The sequence below is a fragment of the Erpetoichthys calabaricus genome, chromosome 5 (genome assembly GCF_900747795.2).
Source record: "Erpetoichthys calabaricus chromosome 5, fErpCal1.3, whole genome shotgun sequence".
Classification (NCBI taxonomy): domain Eukaryota; kingdom Metazoa; phylum Chordata; class Cladistia; order Polypteriformes; family Polypteridae; genus Erpetoichthys; species Erpetoichthys calabaricus.
Window position 1 is genome coordinate 2,657,958 of NC_041398.2, and position 25,081 is coordinate 2,683,038.

The 25,081-nt window shown below is 44.2% G+C and overlaps 1 protein-coding gene across 4 annotated transcripts in view; it reads left to right on the forward strand.

Annotated features, from left to right (window-relative positions):
• The window catches only part of LOC114652514 (tripartite motif-containing protein 16-like), a 171,251-nt gene that overhangs the window by 44,875 nt on the left and 101,295 nt on the right, over nucleotides 1-25,081 (forward strand). The window contains exon 1 of one of the 4 annotated variants that reach the window (XM_051927931.1): nucleotides 14,461-15,113. The exons of 2 other annotated variants lie outside the window; for them this stretch is intronic. In XM_051927931.1, the coding sequence (XP_051783891.1) occupies nucleotides 14,535-15,113 (579 nt within the window). In that variant the 5' untranslated portion in view covers nucleotides 14,461-14,534. Of the gene's footprint in view, nucleotides 1-14,460; nucleotides 15,114-25,081 lie in introns of those variants that run through there. One more of the 4 variants, XM_051927933.1, reaches the window with a different exon arrangement.

Sequence of the window (25,081 nt, forward strand, 5' to 3'; positions counted from 1 at the left end):
AGTCTGACCAGCAGGCGTCACTGTTGATTCACAGCCACATGTCCTTCAGGCTGACACCCCAACAACTACTGAGGCCCCCAAGTGTCACTGAATGTCACCTGTTAAGTAGGACAGGCATGTGGTCCTGCTGGATCAGCACAACTGAAAGGCGCTATACTGACTCAGTATAGAATAGTGACTATATGTAGGAGCAGAGAGTGAGTGATATGACTAGAGTGTTTTCCTCTCACTAGATATTTTGTGCCCCTCCATTGGTCACTCAGGGGGTCCATCACTTCTGAATGAATTCACTGTGAGTGTTTTCTGAAGATGAGGACTCACTGGTCAGTCAGGGGTCAACCATTTGGTGTTTTAGTTGATGTCACATTAGACATTAAACTGAACCTCCTCCTTCTTGTTCCCAGATTTGTCACTCTTGGTACTCTGAAAGCTCCAACATCTTCACAAAATGAATTCTCGGTCAGTTGTCACACACTTGACATGGGTGCACATGTGTGGCTTTGCAGTGGACTGGCACTCTGTCCAGGGTTTGCCCACCTTGTCCACAAACCTGAAATTGAAAAGCAGATAAGAAAGACAAGGAATGGACAGAAGGGGTCACTGATTGGTCAGTCGCCACACTGCTGCCTCTTGTGGCCACTCTAAATATTACACAGCAATTTATACAAAAAGGAAATCTAAAAGATAAAAGCAGAAAGCATTCAGTGAAATCCTGAGCAGTGAAACACGAAAGGAGAGAATGAGAAACAATCAGAGAGTCAGACGAATGGAGACTTTAACAGGAGGACTGAGGGGTGGGACTGAAGTGCAGTGGCGCCCTCTAGTGGACACCCGCCATATTACACACATGGGAAAGGGGGAGAAAAGAATACAGTGCAGTGGAAAAGAAATAAGAATAAAGTAAAAACACAAGAATAAAACACCTGAAACAAAGCACCTTTATATCTAAAATAAATGAAGTTTTAACTGAATTAAGAGTGCAGAAGGGTTACATGATCACACAGTCACATGAATTTCAACTGCCACCTCCAGTGGCCACTCTCAATATTGCATGCCTGACAAAACTTCATTTTTGGTTTGATCAATCAATCTTTTCTGTAAATTTATTCATATTATCATTACATTTAATGACAGTGCTGCTTTGTTAGGTATGGGAAAAGAACATTTCCTTTAATTAATATTTTAATAATGGTTATGCATTTTCAAAATACAAATCTAATAATTTGTCTATAACATAAAATTGCAATGGTATTTGATGAATAAACAATAAGGATGACTGACATTTGTCAAATCTGTTCATTTGTGAACTTCTGACTTCTCGACACCTCGGGTCACATCTCCTGTGTTAGCCTACTTAATGGCTTCTGAACAATGTCTGGCATCGAGTCCACTATGATTCCTAAGTCCTTCTCATAAGGTGGACTCTCGTTTTTCAGACTGCCCATTGTGTATTTGTATCTCACATTTTTACTTCCTATGTGTAAAACTTTACATTGTCATGCATGAGCATCTGTGGATCACCTTCTAAATGTATGTGATAACACCCCTGGACGAATGGGTGTGATGTTGCTAATCATGTCCTTTCCTGCTCCTTTTACAGTACCAATTGAGATGCCCAGTGAGGGCACCTGACCACTCCCCTTTTGGTCTCCCACCAGTAAATCATGAGGTCGATGGAAGGAGGTGTGAACAGAGCACAGCACAGGGCAGAGGCTCCTGCACAATTGACAGTCTAGAGCCCAATTTGGCTACATTTTGTTTGCTTTTCTTTTCACAGCCTCTGTGCTATTGACAACTTGTAGTCTTGCTTTTATTTTCTGTTTTCTTGCTTTTATTTTCTGTTTGAATGCACTTGGGAATTCAAACTGCCTGCCCTTGGGAAAGCAGATCATAACCTGGTTCTGCTTCAGCCTCTCTACAAACCAAGAATGAGGGTCCTACCTACAACCACACGCTCATTCAGGAAGTGGTCCCCTGAGGCAGAGAAGGCTCTGAGAGACTGGAACTACAGATTGGGATATCCTGCAGAGGTCACATAGTGAGAACATTGATGAAATTGTTGACTGCACTACTGACTACATCAACTTCTGTATGGACATTGTAGTTCCAGTAAGAACTGTACGCTGCTATGCTAACAACAAGCCATGGATTACAAGTGACATCAAGGGCCTTTTGAACCAGAAGAAAAGGGCTTTTAAAGACGGTGATCAGCATGAGCTCAAGCGTGTGCAGAAGGAACCCTGAGTCCAGCTCAGGGCTGCGAAGGAGCAGTACAGGAGAAAGCTGGAGCAGAAGTTGCAGAATAACAGCATGAAGGAAGTGTGGGATGGGATGAAGATCATCACTGGCTGCAGCTCGAAGCGGGGTACCACCATTGAGAGAGACGTGAAGAGAGCAAACCAAATGAACAACTTATTTAACAGGTTTGACCACCCTAACCCACTCTCACTCTCACCTCGGAGTACTGCACCCTCCACACATCCTTCTGCTGATACCAGCATAGGAGAGATATCCCCACCCATAATTACAACAGCACAGGTGAGCAGAGAGCTGAGGAGACTTTGTGCCAGCAAAGCAGCGGGTCCAGATACTGTGTACTGGAGCTGGGAAGTCCTCTACAATGCATCTTCAACCTGAGCCTGGAACAGGTGAGAGTCCCGAGGCTTTGGAAGACATCTTGCATCACCCCAGTCCCAAAGGTATCACATCCTAGTGAGCTGAATGACTTCCGGCCTGTTGCTCTGACGTCACATGTGATGAAGACCATGGAGAGGCTGCTGCTTCACCACCTTAGGCCACAGGTCCACCACGCCCTCGACCTTCTGCAGTTCACATGCCAGGAGAAGGTGGGAGCGGAGGATGCCATCATCTATATGCTACACCGATCCCTCTCCCACTTGGACAGAGGCAGTGGAGCTGTAAGAATTATGTTTCTAGACTTCTCTAGTGCCTTCAACACAATCCAACCTCTGCTCCTTAGGGACAAGCTGACAGAGATGGGAGTAGATTCATACCTGGTGGCATGGATCGTGGACTATCTTAAAGACAGACCTCAGTATGTGCGTCTTGGGAACTGCACGTCTGACATTGTGGTCAGCAACACAGGAGCGTCACAGGGGACTTTCTCTGGTCCTGTTCAGCCTATATACATAGGACTTCCAATAGAACTCGGAGTCCTGCCATGTGCAAAAGTTCACTGATGACACTGCTGTCGTGGGAGGAGGAGTATAGGGACCTAATCAATGACTTTGTTAAATGGTGCGACTCAAACCACCTACACCTGAACACCAGCAAAACCAAGGAGACTGGTGGTGGATTTTAGAATGCCCAGACCCCTCATAGACCCCGTGATCATCAGAGGTGACTGTGTGCAGATGGTGCAGACTTATAAATACCTGGGAGTGCAGCTGAATGATAAATTAGACTGGACTGCCAATACTGATGATCTGTGCAAGAGAGGGCAGAGCCGGCTATACTTCTTTAGAAGACTGGCGTCATTCAACATCTGCAATAAGATGCTGCAGATGTTCTATCAGACAGTTGTGGCGAGCGCCCTCTTCTACGTGGTGGTGTTCTGGGGAGGCAGCATTAAGAGGAAAGACGCCTCACGCCTGGACAAACTGGTGAGGAAGGCAGGCTCTATTGTTGGCATGGAGTTGGACAGTTTAACATCTGTGGCAGAGCGACGGGCGCTGAGCAGACTCCTGTCAATCATAGAGAATCCACGGCATTCACTAAACAGTATCATCTCCAGACAGAGGAGCAGCTTCAGTGACAGACTGCTGTCACCGTCCTGCTCCACTGACAGACTGAGGAGATCGTTCCTCCCCCAAACTATGCGACTCTTCAGTTCCACCCGGGGGGGTAATCATTAACATTATATAAAGTTATTGTCTGTTTTTACCTACATTATTATCAATCTTTAATTTAATATTGTTTTTTGTATCAGTATGCTGCTGCTGCTGCTGCATATGTGAATTTCCCCTTGGGGATTAATAAAGTATCTATCTATCTATCTATCTATCTATCTATCTATCTATCTATCTATCTATCTATCTATCTATCTATCTATCTATCTATCTATCTATCTATCTATCTATCTATCTATCTATCTATCTATCAGTTATATAGTGCCTTTCACATATCTATCTATCTATCTATCTATCTATCTATCTATCTATCTATCTATCTATCTATCTATCTATCTATCTATCTATCTATCTATCTATCTATCTATCTATCTATCTATCTATCTATCTATCTATCTATCTATCTATCTATCTATCTATCTATCTATCTATCTATTTTAAAGCATAAGCCTTTAGACTTCAAAAATTCTATTTCCATACTTTAGTCTCTGAAACACTGCATTCAACAAAACCATAACTTTTACTGCAAAACAGACAGGGCTTATAGAATGCACAAACAGTCGTCTCTGCCTTTTCGAATGAGTTATCTGGAATCCCCGTTTCAGCAGCACAGCAAAGTTTGTAGCCAAACTGTTTTTTCTCGGGCCACTTTTCAGGGGAAACTTTCCTTGATCCATCTTATATTTTTTCTTTGTTGAAAGTACGGCTTTGAAAGATGGTGCCGTACACGGGATGCAAGGCTATTGTAGCCTGTTGCTCCAGAAAGTCATCTAAGTCAGCTAGTCGTGTGCCTCTGTCTTCTTTACTTTCGATCCCTCAAACTATACATTGCCAACGTCCTTGTGGTTCTTGGGGTAACTTCGAGGTTATAATACGAAGATTTCTGCCGTTGTCAAACTCATTTCCGTTCTTCCCACTGAACGTAACACTCAAACAGCTACAAAAAAAGATTGTGTATTCCCTCAGGCCTGCTGCATCGTCCAACTTTATTTGCGGCCGCTTCATGACTTTCTTCATGTATGCATTGACTATCTGTAGTTGGTTTCCATTAAAGGTCTTGAGCTTCTTCCTGGCCCTTCTGTAGCCTTACGCCGGCAGCCGGTATGTTCAGCCTTTAATAATTACTTGGGTTGAACCTCCGGTAAATTGTGCTAAGACATCAACACCACGGTCAAATGCTCTGACAAATTTCACATCAAATACTGGGACCTTCCTATGAAGTTCATAAGGTACTTGTGCCTTATTTTGCTGTTCATTTTGTTGTTCATATTTTTCCTGGTGAGGGTCATATTTACTTTCATTAGCATACAAAGAGCTACAAATACTTGCACCATATGGCTCTTTTTTCTTCTCATCTGGTTTTTCAAGCACACTATAAGGGTTTGGTTTACAGTACTTATAATGTGACGGCGTCCTTTAAAAGCTTCCAGTCTCGCGCTGGATTCTGCGATTGCCGACTCTTGGGCCAGCTGATCTGTTTTAGGTTTTAGCTGAGCTTTTAACTGAGCCTCTTCCAAATCAGAGCCTGCCGCCTTTTCTGAGCCACCACTCATGCTACCAGCACTGTGTGCGCCACCTTTTGAGTCCTGAGGACAATAACTGAGGTAGCTGCTGTACCTGCTCAACTTTTAGTTTTCAGAAAAATTTGAGAGACACCGTAGACTGGAGTGATATCGTTGGTAAATCTGTCGCCTTTGAACCGATCCAAGAGTATTTGGTTTGCAGAATCAGCAGACAGCTTGGAGAGACTTTTACTTTGAGGCGTTTCCCAAATCCAGCACATCTTCTCTCCAAGAAATGCATTCAGAGTCTTCAGTTTAGCATCAAGGCTTTTGTGCAGCTTCTTTCATTCTTCTTCATCGCTTTGCAAAGATAATAATTCATCATTTAACTTTATATATTCTGTCATCAAAGCATAAAAATCTTTTTCAATCACTGTGCTTATTTTCTCACAGTTAGATTCCTTCCTCTTTAAGCCTTTTACGTACTTCATCAAACTGGATAACTGTCCTTCCTTTTTGTTTCTTTCCAACTGAGGAGCAACACTTTGTTCTAAAGAGTCTGCCATTAACATACGTCCAAAAATTAACCTCAACTGGTACTTCGAGTTGCTTGTTGTTGTCATTGAGATACTCCCTCTCTGTTCTGTCACAGTCGTCGGGATGGCCACATTGGCTTCCACATTTCAGTCATGCACCAAGAAAGGCTCCCTTTAAAGGTATTTAAGTTGTGTTACCTTAGTTTATACAATCACACAAGCAGCGCTAGCAGCTCTTTCAAAGGTTCAACTCCGATCAAATGATGTGTCAAATCAGGCAAAAATGAAGGTACCTTTCAAATCGTTGCTGTTTTATTCCATCTTGGACCGACATCAGGCTTAAAAAGGCAGGTTTCAAACTTTTAGTGTCACAGCTGGTAAGTAAGGCAGGATCAAGTATGAGCCTAACGTAAACCAAAAGAAATCTCTCAATCCAAAAAGTTTGTTTTAAAAGGATTTAGTGAAAATTCAAAGCAAACAGTGCACACAAGAATAGAGAAAAGTTGTTACAGATGTAGAATAAAAGGCAAAAAAAAGAAAAATGTTTCTTCTTGTCAAACTTCAATTGTTTCTATCCTTAAGGATGAGTTGTTGAATTATTTCTCTATGCTCTACTTCACATTCAGTACATTCTAAACATACGGCTCTGCACATACAACTGAGCACATTAAGGTACAGTTTGAAACCGTGTGCCCTCCTTGCTATACACATGGCAAGGCAGGTCACTACCTGAGACTAATCTGTGGTCAGAGGAACAAGAAATAGTGAGAACATACCAATTTAATTCAGGTTTTGAGGGATATAAGAGTCTCCCATACACTATGCACTAATTTATAGGCAAACATCTAATATAACTTAAATAACTAGCAAATGGCTCTTACATGCCATCTGTTAGAATGGCAAATGTAATGCATTTTATTAGCAAACCAGTAAGCCCGCGATTCGCCAGCGAATCGGAAATCCAGGAATGCCAATCAGTTTCTGTTCCGTCCGATATCTGGATGGATGACATATCATGGAGGGTGGGTGCGTCTGGGGAATGTCATGTAATCACATAAGCATATCTGTACTAAAGCGGTTTTTCGTTTTGTGGAGATGTGATTCTGTTGCCTTTGCTGACACCGACTGCTGGCAGAGTGGAGCACAGCAAGTTCAGTTTACAGGTTGTGGTGTTCGTGTGCCAGCCACTGAGTCTGTGACCGTCATGTGATCTATATTACTGTCACAGTGGATTAGAGCAAGTGTAGTGAACAGGTTGTATTGTTTGGGCGGGACGCCGCCGCGTTTGACTCTGGACTCTGGGGCGGGCGCCAAACTGAATGACCGCTATGTGATCAACATTACTGGCACAGTGGATTAGAGCAAGTCTAGTTTACAGGTGGCGGGCTCGTTGCAGTGCGGCAGTGCGTGTGACATCCGTAATCGTGTACCGTTGCATAAACCTTGTTTAGTATTAAGTTTTCTTAATAGCATGACTATTGTCCCCATGTTAAGGTTAAGACTGTGTTGTGGTAACCCAGCCGGGTTAATAGTGTTTAAATATTCTAATGGGAAATCAATATGCTCAGTTTCGTCTTCAGAATCAACATTCTCAGTACTTAGAAAGAGGTGGCTTTCTCCAGGAAGCAGTGCAATGACTTGGTTATTTATCTGATCAACGTCAATATTCTTTGGACATAATATAGCTCGGTGCGTTAAAAGTGGGATTTCATCTAATGAGACTGCTTGACCAAACACCTCTGTTACTGAGTCGTCGCAAATAAAGGCTTGAGGGATCTGAATAATATCTGGGTGAAGTTCATATGTATTGATAAGGTTTCCATTTTTGTAACATAGTTGCAACAACCAATTGGTATATTCTGGATCTGCACAACGCATGTTTTGTACTAAATGTAGTTTCTCAAAGTAATGCCAATTGTCTGCGTATTTTAAACTGGACTGAACAATCGCTGAATGCATGGCATGCAGAACAATAGCCAGGCACTGTTGGAAGTCTCCTCCTAATAAAAGTACTTTTCCTCCAAATGGAATATTATTATTCATTAGACGCCTGACGCCTGTGTTCATTGTGTCTATCCATGCGGGCTCGTTTTTGTATTTCCATTAGTTGAGCTGTTTCGTTTTGGAGATGTGACTGTTTTGCCTCCGCTGTTTTAGAAATGCATTGTAGGCGCCCGTGTTCATCGTGTGTATCCATGCGGGCTCGTTTTTGTATTTCTGTTAGTTGAGCTGTTTGTTTTTGGAGCTGTGACTCCGTTAGCTATATGGCGTCTACCGTTAAGAATTATAATCGCACTTACTTTTAATACGGAGCGCTCGTGTATTGTTTCTTTCCATCTGGTGGCGTTTCTGTGTACCCCAGGTGTAGTTCACAGGTCGTAGTCTCGTTTCTGTGTTTTCTTTGGTTTGAGCCGTGAGTCCTTTCGCAAGCGCGTTGTAGGTGCGCGCATTGTCACAGTTGGTTTGAGCCGTGACTCCTTTCGCAAGCGCGTTGTAGACTTGCTCTGTGGCAGGCGGCAGTGCACGTGCGCCTCGATGTGCCCAGCGCCCAGCACCCTGCGTCCATATCCGGTTTACAACCTTCGATTAGTAAGATGGATGAATTACAAAATGCATTCCAATAGGTGGTGCACTGCAAAGGATGACGCTGAGGTCAACTTTGATTACTTAAACTTCAACCCAGCTTAGACAGGTAGCACAACTACTACTTTATTAAATGCCACATTGCTATGATATTTCTATACGTTGTCTTTATTTCTTGAGCGACTGAAGTTAATATTAGGGCACCGGGTGTGGAAAGTTGCAGCTTTCTTGCTCAGGGTGTTATCAATGCTGAGAAGTTCACTCCTCAATAACAATAATAATAATTCTTTACATTTATATACTGCTTTTCTCACTACTGAAAGTGCTTTTACATAGTGAGTGAGGAGCCACGTCAACTACTACTAATGGGCAGCATCCATCTGGATGACATGACGGCAGCCATTTTTGTGCCAGTACGCTCACCACACATTATCAGTTAGGTGGTGAAGTGGTGAAATATTTAGCCAATTAGAGACAGGGGATGATTAGGGGGTCAGAATAACCAGACTGAGGTGGGCAATTTAGCCTTAACATCGGGATACACCCTACTCTTTGCAAACGATGCCCAGGGATCTTTTATGAACACAGTAGTGATTGCAAACTATCTTATCAGTCCCACATCAGTAATATCTCCCGGTCTGCATATTTCCACTTGTGTAATATTAATTGTATTCACCACCCCCCATCACTCCCCACATCACTTCTATCCTTGTTCATAGCTCTCGTCTGGATTATTGCAATTCCCTTTTCTTTGGTCCTTCTCGCAAATCTCTTTATAAGCTTCAACTGGTTCAGAATTCAGCTGCCCCCATCATTACTAGAACCCCCTCTGTTCACCATATCACTCATGTCTTGCAGCAGCTTCATTGACTTCCAGTTAAGTTCCGCATTCAACTCAAAATTCTCCTACTAACTTTTATGGCTCTCCACACCCTCGCCCCTCCATATCTGTCTGACCTCCTCCGTGTTGCCTCCTGCACCCTTAGATCCTCTTCCTCTATCCACTTGACTGTCTCCTTCATACATCTTACCACCATGGGGAGCACAGCATTCAGTTGCTCTGGAACTCACTACCATCTGAGCTGAGAAATATTGATTCATTCCCATTTTTCAAATATAAACTTAAAGCCCATCTGTTTAAGACTGCTTTTTCTCTTTGATTATAATTGCTCTGTCTGATTTGAATTTTTGTATTTTCAGTTTTGTTCATAATCTGTGTTTTTATCTTGTTTGGTTGTGTGGTGTCCTTGTGTGTTTAGAAAGGTGTCCAGGAATAAATAAAATGTATTATTATTATAGTATTTTATTATTACAAAGAGTCAGGACTTTAGTTTTACATTTCACCCAAAGGACTCTGTCGTTATTACAGAAGCAAAGTCCCCATCACTGAACTGAGGGCATTGGGGATTCACATTCAGACCACAGGGTAAGCACCCCCTGCTGCCTCACCAACACCTTTTCCAGCAGACACCCAAGACTTTTCTATATGGTCTCCCATCCTAGTACTGGCTGGACACAACCCTGCTTAGCTTCAGGTGGGTGACCTCTTCTGAAGTGCTGGTGGAATAGCTGCTGGCTACAGATGAGCAATTTCAGCAGGATTAAGACCCTGTTAATTGGTAAGTGTCATAAAATCAAATGTTGTACAAGCTTATGTGTGTTTCAGAGACATCAGTACATTTGTTAGTGTTGGTGACAGCGAGTCCCAGTGTGGGGCACTGAGAGTGATAGGCTTGAGACGTCACTCTTATGTACTTAAGTGGAATGAGTCTGAGGTGGGCTATTAAAGAGGGACTGGCATCAGGGCATCACTTATACCCAATTGTATGACTAGGATCTGTGTGTGTTAATCGTAGGGTGCAGGAGTAGATGAGCCTGAGGTAATACAACTTGAATAACCAAGAAAAGCTAGAGAGTGGTGAGCATCTGCTGTGTGTTACGTGTCTGTCTGTCTGTCTGGTGGATCATCTTTATGTCAGTTTACAAGCAGTTTTCATATTTCTACAGTCCTTTTGTTTATCAATAAATCATATCCTTCTGTTTCTTAGACCAAGTTGGGTTCAGTTACTCTGAATGAGTCTAACAGCCTAGTGCTTTACTAAATAATCTGATAAATTACTGACATGGACAAAGAAAAAAAAACAAAATTCGTGACTTGATTAACTTCAGTCATTCGATTCTCTTCACCCACACTATTGACACAACTCTGATAAGCAGGAGCCGAGAGCTTACTATGGCATGGACAATTGGACTAATAAAGAGGACCAGCATGGTTAGATGTGAATTTACTTAGACTATTTTGTGTGTTGTGCTTTATTTTCATTTAATTTCATTTGTAAATGTGCACTGAGCTGTAAGTGGACTGTGGACTGCAGTGTGTAATAATCCATCCATCCATCCATCCATTGTCTCCCGCTTATCCGAGGTCGGGTCGCGGGGGCAGCAGCTTGAGCAGAGATGCCCAGACTTCCCTCTCCCCGGCCACTTCTTCTAGCTCTTCCGGGAGAATCCCAAGGCGTTCCCAGGCCAGTCGAGAGACATAGTCCCTCCAGTGTGTCCTGGGTCTTCCCCGGGGCCTCCTCCCGGTTGGACGTGCCCGGAACACCTCACCAGGGAGGCGTCCAGGAGGCATCCTGATCAGATGCCCGAGCCACCTCATCTGACTCCTCTCGATGCGGAGGAGCAGCGGCTCTACTCTGAGCCCCTCCCGGATGACTGAGCTTCTCACCCTATCTTTAAGGGAAAGCCCAGACACCCTGCGGAGGAAACTCATTTCAGCCGCTTGTATTCGCGATCTCGTTCTTTCGGTCACTACCCATAGCTCATGACCATAGGTGAGGGTAGGAACATAGATCGACTGGTAAATTGAGAGCTTCGCCTTGCGGCTCAGCTCCTTTTTCACCACGACAGACCGATGCAGCGCCCGCATTACTGCGGATGCCGCACCGATCCGCCTGTCGATCTCACGCTCCATTCTTCCCTCACTCGTGAACAAGACCCCGAGATACTTGTACTCCTCCACTTGGGGCAGGATCTCGCTACCAACCCTGAGAGGGCACTCCACCCTTTTCCGGCTGAGGACCATGGTCTCGGATTTGGAGGTGCTGATTCTCATCCCAGCTGCTTCACACTCGGCTGCGAACCGATCCAGAGAGAGCTGAAGATCACGGCCTGATGAAGCAAACAGGACAACATCATCTGCAAAAAGCAGTGACCCAATCCTGAGCCCACCAAACCGGACCCTCTCAACGCCCTGGCTGCGCCTAGAAATTCTGTCCATAAAAGTTATGAACAGAATCGGTGACAAAGGGCAGCCCTGGCGGAGTCCAACTCTCACTGGAAATGGGTTCGACTTACTGCCGGCAATGCGGACCAAGCTCTGGCACCGATCGTACAGGGACTGAACAGCCCTTATCAGGGGGGCCGGTACCCCATACTCTCGGAGTACCCCCCACAGGATTCCCCGAGGGACACGGTCGAATGCCTTTTCCAAGTCCACAAAACACATGTAGACTGGTTGGGCAAACTCCCATGCACCCTCCAGGACCCTGCTAAGGGTATAGAGCTGGTCCACTGTTCCGCGACCAGGACGAAAACCACACTGTTCCTCCTGAATCCGAGGCTCGACTATCCGACGGACCCTCCTCTCCAGGACCCCTGAATAGACTTTTCCAGGGAGGCTGAGGAGTGTGATCCCTCTGTAGTTGGAACACACCCTCCGATCCCCCTTCTTAAAGAGGGGGACCACCACCCCGGTCTGCCAATCCAGAGGCACTGTCCCTGATGTCCATGCGATGTTGCAGAGGCGTGTCAGCCAAGACAGTCCTACAACATCCAGAGCCTTGAGGAACTCCGGGCGTATCTTATCCACCCCTGGGGCCCTGCCACCAAGGAGTTTTTTGACCACCTCGGTGACCTCAGTCCCAGAGATGGGGGAGCCCACCTCTGAGTCCCCAGGCTCTGCTTCCTCATTGGAAGGCATGTTAATGGGATTGAGGAGGTCTTCGAAGTATTCCCCCCACCGACCCACAACGTCCCGAGTCGAGGTCAGCAGCGCACCATCCCCACCATATACAGTGTTGACACTGCACTGCTTCCCCTTCCTGAGACGCCGGATGGTGGACCAGAATCTCCTCGAAGCCGTCCGAAAGTCGTTCTCCATGGCCTCCCCAAACTCCTCCCACGCCCGAGTTTTTGCCTCAGCAACCACCAAAGCCGCATTCCGCTTGGCCTGCCGGTACCTATCAGCTGCCTCCGGGGTCCCACAGGACAAAAGGGTCCTGTAGGACTCCTTCTTCAGCTTGACGGCATCCTTCACCGCCGGTGTCCACCAACGGGTTCGGGGATTGCCGCCACGACAGGCACCGACCACCTTACGGCCACAGCTCCGGTCAGCTGCCTCAACAATAGAGGCACGGAACATGGCCCATTCGGACTCAATGTCCCCCACCTCCCTCGGGATGTGGTCGAAGTTCTGCCGGAGGTGGGAGTTGAAGCTACTTCTGACAGGGCGCTCTGCCAGACGTTCCCAGCAGACCCTCACAACACGTTTGGGCCTACCACGCCTGACCGGCATCCTCCCCCACCATCGAAGCCAACTCACCACCAGGTGGTGATCAGTTGACAGCTCCGCCCCTCTCTTCACCCGAGTGTCCAAGACATGTGGCCGCAAGTCCGACGACACGAGCACAAAGTCGATCATCGAACTGAGGCCTAGGGTGTCCTGGTGCCAAGTGCACATATGAACACCCCTATGCTTGAACATGGTGTTCGTTATGGACAATCCGTGACGAGCACAGAAGTCCAATAACAAAACACCGCTCGGGTTCAGATTGGGGGGGCCATTCCTCCCAATCACGCCCTTCCAGGTCTCACTGTCATTGCCCACGTGAGCATTGAAGTCTCCCAGCAGAACGAGGGAGTCCCCAGAAGGTATGCCCTCTAGCACCCCCTCCAGGGACTCCAAAAAGGGTGGGTACTCTGAACTGCTGTTCGGTGCATATGCACAAACAACAGTTAGGACCCGTCCCCCCACCCGAAGGCGAAGGGAGGCTACCCTCTCGTCCACCGGGGTAAACCCCAATGTACAGGCTCCAAGTTGGGGGGCAATAAGTATACCCACACCTGCTCGGCGCCTCTCACCGGGGGGCAACTCCAGAGTGGTAGAGAGTCCAGCCCCTCTCAAGGAGATTGGTTCCAGAGTCCAAGCTGTGCGTCGAGGTGAGTCCGACTATATCTAGCCGGAACCTCTCAACTTCGCGCACTAGCTCAGGCTCCTTCCCCTTCAGAGAGGTGACATTCCACGTCCCAAGAGCCAGTTTCTGTAGCCGAGGATCGGACCGCCAAGGTCCCTGCCTTCGGCCACCACCCAACTCACACTGCACCCGACCTCCTTGGCCCCTCCCATAGGTGGTGAGCCCATGGGAAGGGGGACCCACGTTGCCTCTTCGGGTTGTGCCCGGCCGAGCCCCATGGGTGCAGGCCTGGCCACCAGGCGCTCGCCATCGAGCCCCACCTCCAGGCCTGGCTCCAGAGTGGGGCCCCGGTGACCCGCGTCCGGGCAAGGGAAAACGCCATCCAAAATTGTTTTTCTTCATAGGAGGTTTGTTTAACCGCTCTTTGTCTCATCCCTCACCTAGGACCAGTTTGCCTTGGGTGGCCCTACCAGGGGCATAAAGCCCCGGACAACAGAGCTCCTAGGATCATTGGGACACGCAAACCCCTCCACCACGATAAGGTGACGGTTAAAGGAGGGGCAGTGTGTAATAAATAAATAAGAAATACCGACGTGAATGACACTTTAGCAGACCCCTTGTGACAGGTCATCTCTTCTGTCACTTTGTGGTCTTCACTCTCTGAGCTCCTGTCTCACATTAACTGTTCACCCTCAGTGTCTCCTCAGATGTTCTCTCTGTGAGCTCTCAGCTTTCTCTTTAAATCTCCTCCTCTTCCTCCTCACTGGCCACTTTCACTTTTGTTTCTTCACAAGTCACTTCCTTGTTTGTCTGACTGATTCTCTCTGCCTGCCTCTCCTCGGACTGACGATGGCTGAAGCCCAGCTGTTTGTATCACAGGACGAGTTCACCTGCTCGTTGTGTCAGGACACCCTGACTGACCCCGTCTCGATCTCCTGTGGTCACAGTTTCTGTCTGAAGTGCCTCACGGACTGCTGGGATCAGAGCCAAGAGTGCAGCTGTCCCCAGTGCAGAGAGAACTTCACCACAAGGCCTGAGCTGAACAGAAACACTCTGCTGAATGAAGTCATCAAGAAATTAAAGAAGACGACACTCTGTTCTCCTCCATCTCAGAATTATGCCAGCCCGGGAGACGTGGAGTGTGACTTCTGTACTGGGAAGAAGTTCAGAGCGGTGAAGTCCTGTCTAACCTGCATGGCCTCCTACTGTCAGACTCACCTGCAGTCTCACTACGAAGGAGATGCCCTGAAGCACCACAAGCTGGTTGATCCTGATAGAAATCTGAAGGGGAAACTCTGTGAGAAACATCAGAAAAGTCTGGGGATATTCTGTAAAACTGATGAGATGTGCATCTGCATGATGTGTGTGGTGACTGGACATAAAAATCATGAAATGGTCGAGCTGGAGATGGAAAGAGAAGAAAAAGAGGTGAGTGGAGTTTAGTGTTTAATGGAAACAAAATGAATGACAGGAGTTAAGGGATTTGTAATGTAGTGAGACTAAGAAATCCATTCATCCATCTTGAGACCCTCATTGTTGCCTACAGAGTAGTCAGTGGGTCATCACCTGCGTATCTGGAGACCCTGCTGAAGTCCTCTGCTCCTTCTCTCCCACTTGATCTGCCAGTGAACAGTGTCTGGTGATGTCACCTCTCCATGTTATCAGGTCTCAATCCCGACTCTTTTCCTGTGTAGTTCCCACTTTGTGTGACGAGCTGCCCACCTTCACCCGTACTGCTGACTCCCTCAATGTGTTTAAGAATTAAATGAAGTCCCATCTCTGCTGTGAATATCTGTTGAATTGACAGAAACAATCCTTTGCTCTGTGATCTTTAATGCTATTTATTCATTTGTTATTTAAGTTTAATCGCTTTATTTATTATAAGCTATGATTATTAATTATTAGTCATCACATCTTTTCACTTATAGCAATTAACTTTTGATTCCTGTCCTACTACACTTCTTGAACAAACAGGCCCAGGCCTAAAGTTACTTGATTATGTTTACCTGTTTTGTATGTCACTTTGGATAAAAGCTTCTGCCAAGCAAATAAATGTAAAAATGTAAATGTCATATTTATAGATAGCAGGGGGCTGAAGCCTATCCTGGTGACACTGTGTGTAACGCATGAAACAGTCCAGGATGAGACAACCAAAGTTACTAATGGACAGTCCAGTGAGCCGAGTGCTCTCATTAAACTGAGTTGAATTTCTTTATTCTCTATTCGCTTTTTCTTTTGAGCATCTCAGGCAGTGGTTGGCAAACTACAACCTGCAGACCAGAACTGGCCTTTGGCAGGGGTGCAAACATTAAGATGGGCTACTTGAAGAAATATTTAACATTGCAACCTCTCATGAGATATTCTGAACAGGATGATGTTACAGTGGGCTGATGTGTGCAGTGTCATTGTAAACACAATACGAGGTCTTGACACACGAATAGAGAATCTCTGTAGTGCTGCCACATGCAGGGTAAGTGTGTTTAGCTGCTTGTTTGCCTTTGTCTTGGTTGACCATATTTAAAGAATCTGAGTTTGCATTTTGCTGATCTCAGGGCTTTTTAAGAGACACATGATAGTCACATGTCAATCTATGTTGTTCTCCAGAGTTAAGTCTAAGATTATAACAATAAATTCAGCCCAAAATTTTCAATATAGTATTCCTGTGTAGATTTTCTCATTTCAGTGAAATAATTAATGATGCACTTCATTAATGATTAGAGATCATATAATTTAGTGGAACAGTAAGGACATTTTAATCCCACTTAATGTATGATTATGACAAAGACTCTGAGCTTTCACATTTGGTAAACTCTAACAAGTCCAGCAGGTGTGTAAATAACTAACTACAAGAATAAGTCTGAGCATCTAAGCCAATTTTAAAATCACCCATCAGTACCACACAACCACAATGTACAGTAAGTTCAGATAAAGACACTTGCATTGTGTCCACCATTTGGTGCTTCTTCAAATAAAGGAGTAATATCACATTGGCTCTGCCAGCTCTCAGTAAGTGGACACAAATGTGCTTGAGTCCTCACTGGAATATTAAAAGAGCTCGGTTCACAGGCAAACAAAAGTTTAGCAACAAAACTCTTAAACAACAGTGAAGTGTATGAAGTGGCCTGATATCTTTTAATTTAATATAAATCAGGTCACTAATACTGACACCTAATTCTTGATCAATTTGTGTTTTCTCTTGTTTGTCTATCACCTGATATGGGTTCTTTTACATTAAAGTTGCTCATGATGGCTCAGAAGACAGACATCTACTTGTAAGACAGAATGAGATTGCTTGCTGTCCCTCTTTAATTGACTCGTAACTTCAGCTCAGATGTCAGTTCCTTTCACCAGGACTCTCCTTGACAGTTTTAGGTCTCATCTGATCAGTCTGATCAACCACAGGCAAAATGACACCCAGTAATGTCTCAGTGTGTCACTCTTTATAACTTTGTGACTGAAGAAGGAGCCAAAACTCAACCACTTACAAACTTGAAGGACAACACTTTACACCAATTAGCAGCAAAACGGTTGGATTTCTGTGCATCCAAAACACCTACAGCAGCAAATCCTCTCCTTCCTTTTTAACCCTTTGCCAGCACTGGATTAGCTTCTGCCTTGTAGTAAGACCCTTATTGTGGCCACCACAAATGCTAAATTATTTCTTTTACTCCAAAGGGTAATACAGGTGCTGGTCATAAAATTAGAATATCATGACAAAGTTGATTTATTTCAGTAATTCCATTCAAAAAGTGAAACTTGTATATTAGATTCATTCATTACACACAGACTGATGTATTTCAAATGTTTATTTCTTTTAATGTTGATGATTATAACTGACAACTAATGAAAGTCCCAAATTCAGTATCTTGGAAAATTAGAATATCAATTAAGACCAATGCAAAAAAAAGGATTTTTAGAAATGTTGGCCAAACAAAAGGTATGAACATGAAAAGTACGATTATGTACAGCACTCAATATTTAGTTGGGGCTCCTTTGGCCTGGATTACTGCAGCAATGCGGCGTGGCATGGAGTCGATCAGTCTGTGGCACTGCTCAGGTGTTATGAGAGCCCATGTTGCTCTGATAGTGGCCTTCAGCTCTTCTGAATTGTTGGGTTGCATCTTCCTCTTCACAATACCCCATAGATTTTCTATGTGGTTAAGGTCAGGCGAGTTTGCTGGCCAATCAAGAACTTGGATACCATGGTCCTTAAACCAGGTACTGGTAGCTTTGGCACTGTGTGCAGGTGCCAGGTCCTGTTGGAAAATGAATCTGCATCTCCATAAAGTTTGTCAGCAGCAGGAAGCATGAAGTGCTCTAAAGCTTCCTGGTAGACGGCTGCGTTGACCTTGGACCTCAGAAAACACAATGGACCAACACCAGCAGATGACATGGCACCCCAAACCATCACTGACTGTGGAAACTTTACACTGGACCTCACGCAATGTGGATTCTGTGTCTCTCCTCTCTTCCTCCAGACTCTGGGACCTTGATTTCCAAAGGAAATGCTAAATTTACTTTCATCAGAAAGCAGCAGTCCAGTCCTTTTTGTCTTTAGCCGAGGTGAGACGCTTCTGACGCTGTCTCTTGTTGAAGAGTGGCTTGACACAAGGAATGCGACAGCTGAAACCCATGTCCTGCATACGTCTGTGCGTGGTGGTTCTTGAAGCACTGACTCCAGCTGCACTCCACTCTTTGTGAATCTCCCCCACTTTTTTGAATGGGTTTTGTTTCACAATCCTCTCCAGGGTGCGGTTATCCCCATTGCTTGTACACTTTTTTCTACCACATCTTGTCCTTCCCTTCGCTTCTCTATTAATGTGCTTGGACACAGAGCTCTGTGAACAGCCAGCCTCTTTAGCAATGACCTTTTGTGTCTTGCCTTCCTTGTGCAAGGTGTCAATGGTCGTCTTTTGGACAACTGTCAAGTCAGCAGTCTTCCTCATGATTGTGTAGCCTACAGAACTCGACTGAGAAACCATTTAAAGGCTTTTGCAGGTGTTTGGAGTTAATTAGCTGATTAGAGTATGGCACCAGGTGTCTTCAATATTGAACCTTTTCACAATATTCTAATTTTCCAAGATACTGAATTTGGGACTTTCATTAGTTGTCAGTTATAATCATCAACATTAAAAGAAATAAACATTTGAAATACATCAGTCTGTGTGTAATGAATGAATCTAATATACAAGTTTCACTTTTTGAATAGAATTACTGAAATAAATCAACTTTGTCATGATATTCTAATTTTATGACCAGCACTTGTATAGTACAGACAAAGAACTGAAGACCATCTGCAATGGAGATAGACATTGGTGCCACATTCACACCTGCCTTCTTCAGAAAAGCAAGTTGCACAAGTAGGGGAGACCACACATAAAACTTCTCTGTAGAATTACCGAAGTAGGGAGTCAGGTGGTCATAGATGACCCAGCAGATTTCTGTGACAGCAAAAGAGGATCTGCAAGTATGAAACCTCAAAGTCTGAAAACCGCAGTGCAGCCTACAGTCACGAGAGGCAAGAAGCCAAGACAGAAAAAAGAATCCGTTAGAAGAAAGACAAAGCAAACTGAATGTTCTTCCATGTGTGACAGAGGAAGCTCTCCAAGGATACAGCAATCTGGACAAAGCATCACCTCCATCTGAGAGACCATAAACCAAGTCAGGTTGTTCACCTGCTCAGAGTCTGAGAACTTCTGACTGTAACTTGGTAGTTAAGATAACGCCAGTGGATGAATTCTGGGAATTGACATCACCATAACTGTGTGAATGAGAAGACTTTAGCTGTTCTGAGGGTCTCTTCATAAATTCAAGGAGAAAACTAAAGTGTGCTTGCATCTATTTAGAGCATCGCACACACACACACACACACACACACACACACACACAGAAGAGATGTAAGTGAATGCAAGGAAAACCAAGCTGCCATGACAATGCAGCCTCTACAAACTTAATAAGTAGTTACGGTAAGAACTGATCCATGTAACCTTCTGAAAGACCACAATTGAGACGAGAACATTTAAGAGTTGGATCAGAATGAATGATGTGTCCTGGGAAATATTTTGGTTAAAAATCTGAGAAATAAGATCAACCAGCTCTATGAGTGAGAGAAAGAGGACAGACTAAGGTAACACAGATTCATGTTTTGTCTTGTTTGTGGATGTCCTTATTTTATGAATACATTTTATTTTTTGACTTCAGCTGCTTTCCCTGGTGCTTCCTATGTGGAGTGTGCATGTTCTCTTCATGTTCATGTGGGTTTCCTCCAGGAGCTCAGGTTTTCTCTCACAATCCAAACATATGCATGTTAGGTGGACTGGTGTTGCTAAATTAGATATATATGTATGTGTGTGTGTGTGTGTGTTTGCCTTGGTGTTGTCCCTGCCTTGTGTCCAGTGTTTGGTGGATCAGGCTTCACCTGCCCTGTGACTTTGCCCTCAATAAATAAGTTATCATAATGAATGGAAGGATGGATTCTTTATTGCAGCAGGCGTGTTTGTGTTAGTTGTTGATTAATAATTCATCACCATGTCGGGGACTCAGACAGAACAAGTGAAAGCTAATTTTGGTGGACTTTTGACAATTTATGATCATCAGCCATTAACTGATATTTCAAGCTGGAAGGTGAAACAGAGACCCCCACACTGGATTTACTGTTTGGTAGTTTTTTTAATTTAATTTTTCCTTCTGAGTTACCAGACATTTTGATATTTTTGGATGCACAATAAGCTCTTGACAGAGTTGAGTGAGGACATCTGTGCACTTTGTGGTGTAAGTCTGGGTTTGGTCTCAATGTGTTAGTGTGGATTATGGTATTAAACCGTAGTCGAGAAGTCTTAGTTTGTATAAATAATACTCATTTGAGTGTTTCATTATTTCAGTGTCTCCATTATCAGCATTGTTCTTATGAGTTGCAGAAGGTGTGCAGGATGTCACTACCTACGTTAAAGGAGTGCTGTCTCCTAAAGATGAAGCTCCTGCTCTGCCCTTTCTTCTCCAGTTCCCTTGTTTTCTGAGACCAGTCCAACCTGTCATTAATGTGGACCCCCAGATGCAGTACTTGTAGGAGTGGACCACCACCACATCCACTCCTTGAGGCTCTTTGGGGTGCTAAAAGCTAATAACCAGTTTTGTGGATTTGCTGAGGTTCAGATGCAGACAGTTCTCAAAGGTCTCCCCCTGACTCCTCTCCCCTATCTGATCCCCCTTATCAACACTCCCCATAAGTGCAGAATCATTTGAGAATTTCATCAAGTGGTGTGACCTTCTGTTTTACAGAGAGAGACAGAGATGTTGGAAGCCTATACTGATAAAGTGCATTGCTGCACCCACCACACAGTGAACCACCTCAGGATCCCAAATTAGGACCTGAGTGCAGTCGTGCGATGGGTGACACCTCAGCATCACACCAGTTTGAATGGAATGTAACAGTAGAAGGTTATTACAGTGGCTGGAGTGACAATCCTGACACCAACCCCCAAGTTTTCCCTGCATGTTAGAGGACCTGCTTATAGGACTGGATGCAGAGTAACGTCATACTGGGACAGAGAAATTGCAGGTTAAGGGCCTTACCTAAGGGCCCAGTGGAGTGGAATCACTTCTGGCATTTATAGGATTTGAACTGGCAACCTTCTGATTGCTGGCACAGACCCCTGGCCTCAGAGACACCACTCCGTCCATTCCACTGTTATACAGTGACCTCCATAATGTTTAACACAAAGACACATTTCTCCTTGATTCACCCCTCTGCTCCACAGTTTCAAATTACAAATCCAACAATTCAGACATCGTGATTAAAGTGCACACGGCAGACTTTCATTTAAGTTTATTTGCAGACATTTCAGTCACACAGCACTTTTTATACACAGTCCCCAATTTCAGGGCACCATAATGTTGGGGACACTTGGCGTCACAGGTGTTTGTGATTCCTCAGGTGGGCTTCATGGCTTTATAAGATCCCTCGGCTTTCTTCTGCCCTTTGGGGTCTGTAGCTGCCTTTGTTCAACAAGAGCTGTGAAAGTGACAGTCACAGAAGCCATTATGAGACTGGCTTGTCTGACTCCTGTTCTACAATCTGGCTGTGGTCCTACAATGAGCTGATGGTCAGATGTTGTTATTTCTCATTTTTCTTCATTAGATTCTGTTTTGTTTTGATGTATTTGCAAAAATCTGTGTCCTCATATGTGGTAGTTCTGTATTTACTGAGTGGTCTCATCTATTCTTGTATTTTGCCTTGTAGTTTGTACTGTTGTGTTGTGTTTCTGAGGAGGCCATGATGGATTGGCCATCTAGCTCTGTGAAGAGGGTTACTTGTGTTTGACACTCACTGCACACCCACCGTACCTACAGGGGGGTCTCTGTCTGAATTGCCCTCCTAAGATTTCTTACATTTTCTTTCCCTACAATTTGGGTGATTTTTCCTCTCTTCTTAGGGAGTCAAGGCTGAAGTAGGGGGCTCACAAAAACAGGGACTGTTAAAGTGTATTGAGACACTGCTTGAGTGATTTTTGGCTTTACAAGAAAAAAAAATATTTCTGTTGTTATTACTGTTTTCACTTTACAGGCTGGGATCTCTGATTAGAAAACATCATGTTAATTTTCACTCATATACAGATGACACCCAGTTATACCTTTCTTTTAGATCAAATGAAGTTTCTCCAATGCTGTCTTTAATTAGTTGTGTTAGTGAATTAAAGGAGTGGATAGATGAGAACTACTTGTCTTTAAATACAGATAAAACAGAGATGTTAACTATTGGAGGGAATGACACTGATCACAACAATATTCTGTCATCATTTAACTCAGTTGGAATCACCATTAATTTTACAGAATCAGCCCACAATCTTTAACTCTAGCATGTCATTTAAAGCGCATATAACAAAGTTGTCCAAATCAGGTTTCTTCCATCTTAAAAATGTTGGGAAATTAAGGCATTTTCTAAATAAATAGGATTCTGAAAAATTAATTCCCTCATTTATCTTCCTGTAGGATTGACTACTGCAATGCGGTGTTCACTAGATGTTCAAACTGTTCTTTATTCAGCCTCCAGTTAATCCAAAATGCTGCTGCAAGAATTATTACAAGAACAAGAAAATACGAACACATAACTCCAGTTCTTAAATCCTTACACTGGCTCCCGGTTAAGTTTAGGGCAGATTTCAAAATCCTCCTTTTAACATATAAAGCCTTAAATGGCTGAGGTCCGGCTTACTTGTCTGAACTTATCGTGACTTACAAACCATAGCGCACATTAAGATCTCAAGATGCTGGTCTGTTTATGATTCCAAGGATTAATAAAATAACAATGGGAGGTCGAGCTTTTACTTACAGGGCCCCTAAACTGTGGAATGGTCTGCCTGCTAATATAAGAGATGCCCCTTCGGTCTCAGCTTTTAACCCTTTAACCGCCAACTCCCTAAATATTCCCCACGCCAGGCGAAATCTGAACAATTTTTGTTTTTTTACTTTTTTACATTTTTTTTACATTTTTTACATTTATTCAAGCAGTATTGACCACTAAATGTTGTGCAAGTTGCCAGTGTATACACGAAATCTATAAATGTAACCTGAATTCTCAGCTAAGCAAAACATCTTGATACCAAACCGTGCCCTTTTCAATGGTAGATACTGTCGAAACTGTAAGCGGCCCTTCCACGACAATAAACTTTCATCAACTGCAACTGACGGTCCTAGCATGTAGGGCAACTGAAATGCTTCAAATAAATGATCAATCAAAGGACGTAGCTTGAACAAGTGGTCGCGGGTTGGATCTTTCTTATCTGGCTCGTTTCTGTTGTCATTCAAATGAAAGAATTTCAGCAGCAAAGAGAATCGGTTACGTGTCATGACAGCTGCAAAAATAGGTGTTGCATACATAGGATCTGTAGACCAGTACATCTCAATATCTGGTTTTCTGATTATTCCCATCAACATCAAAATCCCAATGAATTTTTTCATTTCGTTTTCATCAGTGTCAAACCAAGCACGAACACGGGAATGTGGAGGTAAATTGGGATTTTTCTCAATAAACTGTGCTGCATACAGATTTGTCTGATGAACAAAATGTCTGATCAAATCAGGTGACACAAACAGCTCATAAAACTGCTCAGCAGTGTAATTGTTTACATCAACAATAAAGCCACATGTTGCCTCAAACGAATGCAGAAAAGGTAGTTCACCACGGGCAGCAGCCCAGCTGAGATGCTGGGGATACACCCACTCAGCGCCGTCATCCGATGCGTCTTCATTCACAATATCATGCAGCGCACGTTGCTGCTCATCACTGTCACTAAAATCTTCTTCAGAACTGCTACAATCATGATCAGAACTGTCCAAAATCGCCTGCAAAGCCTCACTTGAAGTCAGTTTACGTTTCGCCATATTCACAGCTGTTACATGCGAATCACGTCACATGACCGGCCAAAACAACCACAGACTTGTCGAAATACAACGTAGTAATAATACCCACGCCAAACCGTCAGTTATACTACTTGCCAGGCATTCATATAACCACAGGCAAATGTGCCGGATAATTCCGGCAGTATGGCGTTAGCATTAAAACAACGGTGCCGGATATATCCGGCAGAGGGCGGTGAAGGGGTTAAATCCCAGCTGAAGACTCACTACTTCAGTTTAGCACACCCTGACTAGAGCTGCTGATTAACTGTATAGACTGCATCTCTGTTGGTGGTCATTAGCACTAATACATTAGTAATATGATAGTTAGAATTTGTTACTAACCTTCACCTATTCTGTTTCTCTTCTCTGTACTCAAATGTGCCACTTGGCCCACCTGCCAAGTTGTTTTGCCTGCCTAAGGTAAAGTCATCTCTGATGGAGGATGGCAGGAATCATCGGGTAGAGGCGTCCTTTCATCAGATTGACTGGCCCAGCGCTGTTTCAACTGTGGAATGGCCAAATGGGGGAGGCAGCTTGATGGCTGAGGTCTCCAAGACTCTAAACAAATCCAAATCATATTATGGGAAATCATCTACTGTTAAATTCTGCACTGTACTTGTAAAATTTCTGTTTTACTGTTATACTGTATTGAGGATTACTTGTGTTCTGATCTGTGTTTTGTGTTGTATTGACTGCCTTCTCTCTGACATCCACTGCACGGCCAACCTACCTGGGAAGGGGTCTCTCTTTGAACTGCCTTTCCGAGGTTTCTTCCATTTTTTTTCCCTACTAGTGTTTTTTTTCTTTGGGGGGGGTCCTTGTCTTCTTAGTGAGTCAAGGCTGGGGGGCTGTCAAGAGGCAGGGCCTGTTAAAGCCCACTGCGGCACTTCTTGTGTGATTTTGGGCTATACAACAATAAATTGTATTGTATTGTATTGTATTTATAGTGTGAGGTGCGCAGAGTGAAGAGTAAAGCAGACAGGCCTGTTCCTTGTGCT